At 37.8% G+C, this 6,000-nt stretch overlaps 1 protein-coding gene across 1 annotated transcript in view; it reads left to right on the top strand.

The window, feature by feature from the left end:
* The first annotated feature begins 702 nt into the window (after window positions 1–702).
* The window catches only part of LOC136874569 (uncharacterized), a 29,292-nt gene continuing 23,994 nt past the window's right edge, over window positions 703–6,000 (top strand). Inside the window, exon 1 of the mRNA XM_067148208.2 lies at window positions 703–825. Coding sequence (XP_067004309.2) covers window positions 818–825 — 8 coding nt within the window. The 5' untranslated portion in view covers window positions 703–817. The remainder of the gene's footprint in view (window positions 826–6,000) is intronic.

Raw genomic sequence — 6,000 nt, 5'->3', positions numbered from 1 at the left:
TGAATTTGTGTACTTCGGAAATTTGTCCAAATTTAGTCATCATAGCTTGCCCATCTAGAAACAGAGAGGCTCCTTCCATGTACTGATTTTTTCATATGGTATTTGCAGTCCTGCTTTGGCTGCAATTTAATGTAGGTTTACGAGGGAGTGGATTGATTCTGGGCTATTATTAGCAAGAATTGCCAGGTTGTCTGCAAAAGCTAGACACCGCACGTGGATTCTGTTTTTCAGTTGTCTACCAAGAGTCATTCCTTCAACTTCTTTTTACCCCTTTAACTTCTTTATATTATTATTATTATTATTATTATTATTATTATTATTATTATTATTATTATTATTATTATTATTATTGCCGAAAATGGAGGAAGAAGAAACGAAGAGGAAGAATAAGAATGCCAGTTTGTACTTTTACGAGACTAATATCGTGATCATAGGACGGGATCTCCAGTTTACGTGAACTCCAACATTTCATTCCAAAATCCATATGAATTGGCCGGGATTCGAACTGAGGCCGCCTTGGTGAGAAGCCTCTCGGCTACTACATCTCAGAAAAAGAAGTCCGAGGTAGGAATACTATAATATCAAGAAGAATGGGCTCAAACATTATGGAGCAAGCGGCGCCAAGGTTTCATCAGATGGTATGTTCCTCAGTTTCGTGCTCGGCAGATTCGCCGCAGGCCACACAAGGGCGAACTGCTGGTAGTGGGGGGTCACATGACTTGCAGAAATGTTTCCTTTTATGATGTAGCCTTGCGGAGATAACACCAGTTGACTCTCTCAATCAAGATAGGACAGAGCGAAGTACTCTCCTGTCAGTATGGCTCCGTGAGTAGTGATTTGTTTATATTATCTACTACCTCTTACCTGCGCTTCGCTCGCGAAGATTTCAAGGAAAGGTGAAGGAAAATGAACCATGCGTTCTGATCTGGTGACGGTCTGGTCAGTCCTACCATTGTGCGGTTCCTTTATAGGTTTGGTTCGTTGAGGATCAGTGGCGGTATTGATATTTTCTTTCAATAGGAAAGCTGCCACAAAAGATAAATTTCATGTTTCCGTATTGACAGCTAAACTAATATTCTTTAAATCACTATAACAATGATTTATTGTTGAACAGTATCCTCCTTATTCAATACCCTATGGTTAATGTGAATTTAAAAACTTGAATTTTACATTCGTCACAACTATACATGTTTCGATCCTAATTGGACCATCCTTAGTAGATTACTAAAATTGACATTACATATTGTAGTTAAAAACATTTAAAACTGAAGAAAGAATGATGTTATGAATGTTAAAATGTTAAAATGTTCTCATTAAGAAAAAGTTTATGCTCTTACAAGGTCGTGCACACGGAAGAGGTTAAACCACGACAAGAGCATAAAGTTTTTCTTCATGAGAACATTTTAAAATTCATAACATCATTCTTTCTTCAGTTTTAAACTTTTTAACTACAATATGTAATGTCAATTTTAGCGTTCTACTGTGATCCAATTAGGATCGAAACATGTATAGTTGTAACGAAAATGAAATTCATGTTTTTTAAATTCATATTAACCGTAAGGCTTTAAATAAGGAGGATACTCTTCAACAATAAATCATTGTTATAGTGATTTAAAGAATGTTAGAATAGGAAAGCTGGTTTCACCCGGTTCACTGAAATAAGCTTAGTTGATCCATCGACACTCCACATCTTCACATGGCTAATAAGGTGTTGCTTAGAGAAAACTACTGTAGCATACAGAACATTGGTAAGGTCACTCTTTGAGTTCAGGACAGGAGATCCATTAAGAATCAAACACCCGGTTTTTCTTCGGTTTTCGAGATACACGTATCGGTATCGTTATTTAAAAAAATCTACCAATCCTTCACTCTTTTTCACTCCCACTGAGTGGATTTTCGGAAAATAGTGACATACGTGTTTTTTATGTTTAAAGGAGATTCCAAATACCCATTCCAACAGAACAAATATGACCTAGACCACCATAGCTCAATTGGCAGAGCAACCGACGTGAAATCGGGAGGTTGTGGGTTCGGATTTCACTGGTGCCCGGTTGGCCGTTTTTGTTCTGTGCTTAACGTCTCTTCAACACGTGCTATGTACGTACAACACGACCCAAGGTAGTTAGATAGGAGATAGGGATCACGCGCTGGTCTCCCCACCACGCTCGGCCGTCGGTGACGTCATCGAGAACCCTCAGCGCCTTGTCTTCTGTATGAGGTATCTGATATTTTAATATCACCTCAGAAAAGGCATTCCACTTTACTATTACATTAGAGTAATAATAGGAGATCAAATAAAGTGTGAATCAAGCAGCGTTTCTGAAGTATTTCGATCTGTATAAAAGGTTGTAACAATGCTAAGACTGTGATCGCAGTGGAATGGCCATTCCATATGTTCATGTTCTCAACACCTATGATAGCAATAACAAGGGGGCTCTAATTGTTTCAGACTCGTACATTGAAGTTTGATGACTGCAAGAAGTATGCCCGTTGTCACAAACAACATTAGGAAACTGATGTATATACACTGTCAACAACACAAACAGGAAATGTTGGGAAACGATAACTGTCTACAACCAAAACAGTACATTAAATGTTCTCCTGCAAGTACCAGAAACTGACAAATTCCACGTTAACATTAGCTAGGCTATATAAATTAATGAGCCTGTATATTAACATTCTTAGCACTGGTTTCATACACAACATAATAAACTGCCTTTCACAAAAAATGAACAGGTGTGTTATACACCAAGAATAATGCTGATATTTTTTAAAACATATTATAAAACACACTTATCTATAGCATCAGTGGAGTTCCTTTGCTTTCCTTCTTTCTTTATCGGTATTGTAATAACTGAGACCTCGTCTCTTGAATGTCTTACTTTTGTTTAAAGCGTTCATTCGAATAAAAGAACGGCTTTTCACGAAGCAACTTGCAAACTCATAAATTTCGGGGAATTTCTTCAGGATATCCGTAAGGTTTGTGATGGTGTTAGAACCCTCTTTCAGTTCTTTCCATCTGCATTACCGTGGTGTACTCTAGGCTGCATCAAACTGTCTCTAGACGTCTTTGAAATCTAATTTCCACACCTTGTAGGTTGACCTGTTTTCTCTCCATAATCGCTTTCTATATCGAGGTTTTTCTTTTTACCCTAAAAGCTATATATCTAGTGAAGTCTTCAAACAGCTCATCACGATCCTTGGTTTCGCGACTGTCCTCGAGTTGTTCCGCTAGCCCTTCAAGGGCTTGAACGAACCCTTGCTCATCCTCCGGTAAAGAATAGGATGTTGTGGGCTCAACTCTGGTCATAGACTGGCACACGATATCCGAGTTTTGATTGACTTCATCAGTAGCATATAACATATTTGGGCGTGTTTTATAATCTTCCGGAGAACAGTTGGAATTTCTTATCGCCTCGGAAGCACTGAGGCTGAGAAACAATGATTTCACCCTTTGTGTAACAGCTGTCGAAAGAGGATAGTCATAAAATCTTCCGAACCCCCGAAGCTGAGAAAGATAGCTTTCAATAACGGCTTGATTACTTCTTAATGCCACCATTTATTTAGGTCAGTGGCTTTAGGGAATACTTGAAAATGTATGTTTCGTTCCTACGCGTGCCTGCTATGATTTGTGCAGCCTGCAATGGCACAACAAACCATACTGAACCACACTATTACTACTTTTTACGCCTTATCACATAAATTAAACACACGCGGTTTCTTATATACCACAGATATGTTACTATCGTGTATTATTAGTTCCTAGCTTCTGCACAGCGATTCTTATTCGAACTATCTTACCTCTTTCAGGGCAGCTTCAACGCGAGGGTCCTGCGTGACGTCACAGCTCTGCTTTGCTACTGCGCATCTCTCCCGTGATCCCTACCTTGTATTCTACGTACCTTGAACACGACCTAAGAGGTTGAAAGTCGATTTCGATTACAATGCGGTCGTGAAAATTAAATATTCATTGACTTGACCCACAACGAGCGACTTGCACTCGCTCTACAGTGTGATGGCAGTAGTGCCAGACCTGTAGCACGGCCGACTTGATGCGTGCCTGTAGCTTAGATCCATTTCAACAGAACAAATATGACCTAGGCCACCATAGGTTAATTGGTAGAGCAACCGACGCGAAATCGAGAGTTAGTGAATTCGGATCCCACTAGTGTCCGGTTGGCCATTTTTGTTAACATCTCTTCAACATGTACTATGTAGGTGTAACACGACCTAATAGGTTGAAAGTCGATTTCGATTACCATTTTTCATGTCTCTAACATCTCCAGTTTTTTTTTTTTTTTTTTTTTTTTTTTTTTTTTTTTTTTTTTTTTTTGCTAGTTGCTTTACGTCGCACCGACACAGATAGGTCTTATGGTGACGATAGGACAGGAAAGGTCTAGGAATGGGAAGGAAGCGGCCGTGGCCTTAAATAAGGTACAGCCCCAGCATTTTCCTGGTGTGAAAATGGGAAACAACGGAAAACATCTTCAGGGCTACCGACAGTGGGGTTCAAACTCACTAGGTATCTCCCGGATACGAACTCACAGCTGCGCACTCCTAACCGCATGGCCAACTCGCCCGGTCATATCCAGTTTTTGAGATATACGTATCTTCATTAAAATAATTCATCTCCTTTCCACTCCTTTTAGCCCCTGTTAAGTGAATTGTCCGAAAACAAAAAATGCATGTTCTTTATGTTTAAAAGAGATTCCAATATATGTTTTCACGTCTGTAACATCTTCAGTTTTGAGATATTGTTATCCTCATAAAAATAATCCAACCGCTTTTACACTACTTTTCACGTCGTTGAGTGGATTTTTCGAAAACAAAGGTACGTGTTTCTTTTTTCTTTAGTTTTGATAATAGTATCCTCATAAAAATAATTCCGTCTTTTTCACTTATTTCCACTCCCCATTAGTGTATTTTCCGAAAACAAAAATACTTGTTTCCTTTTTCAAAGGAGATTCCAAATATCAATTTCCACATCTGTAACATCTTCAGTCATCGCCATAAGACTTGTCTGTGTCAGTGCGATGTAAAGCCTTCAGGTTTTTAGATATAAGTATCCCTGTAAAATAGAATTCAACCCATTTTTCAGTCCTTTTCACTTTCCTTAAGTGGATTTTCCGAAAACAAGAAACATGTTTCTTTATTTTCAAAGGAGATTCCAAATACCAATTTTGACGTCTGTAACATTTTAAATTTTTTAGATATACGGTAGATACACTAATTTTAAAAATTCACCGCGTTTTTCACTTCTTTTCAGCTTCCTCTTAAGTGGAATATCCGCAAACAAGAATTACGTGTTTCTTTGTTTTTAAAGGAGATTCCAAATGACAGTTTTCACGTCTGTAACACGTTACTGTTTGAGATATACTGTAGATATGCTCATTTTAAAATTCAACCCTCTTTTTCATTTCTTTTCACCCCCGTAAGTGGATTGTCAAAAAAAATACACCTTTATTATTAAAGGAGATTCCAAGTACGAATTTTTACTCCTGTAACATCTTCAGTTTTTGAGATATAAGTGTCCTCATAAAAATATTTCGTTCTTATTCACTTCTTTCCGCCCCTTAACTGGATTTTCCAAAAACCAAAAATATCCGTTCCTTTATTTTTAACGGAGCTTCCAAATACCAAGTTTCACATGTAAAACATATTCAGTTCTTGAGATACAGTATCCTCCTTTTTACCCTTTAAGTGGATTTTCTGAAAACAAAAACAAAAATTCAAAAGGTATTCTTTGTTTTTAAAAGAGAGTCCAAATACCAATGTTCACGTCTGTAATATGTTAAGGTTTTGAGACATACTGTAGATATATTCTTTTTCAAAATTCACTTTAAATTTTTACTTCCTAATTTTTGAAGGCGATTCCAAATACCAATTTTCATGTCTGTAGCATATTCAGATTTTTAAATGTAAGTATCATAAAAAGAATTCAACCCCTTTTCACTTCTTTTCACACACCGTCGCCCCCCCCCCCCCACAAGTTGATTTTCC

Source organism: Anabrus simplex, chromosome 1 (assembly GCF_040414725.1).
Source record: "Anabrus simplex isolate iqAnaSimp1 chromosome 1, ASM4041472v1, whole genome shotgun sequence".
NCBI lineage: Eukaryota > Metazoa > Arthropoda > Insecta > Orthoptera > Tettigoniidae > Anabrus > Anabrus simplex.
Note: the sequence above shows the minus strand (reverse complement) of the source record. Positions and strands in the feature narration are given on the sequence as shown.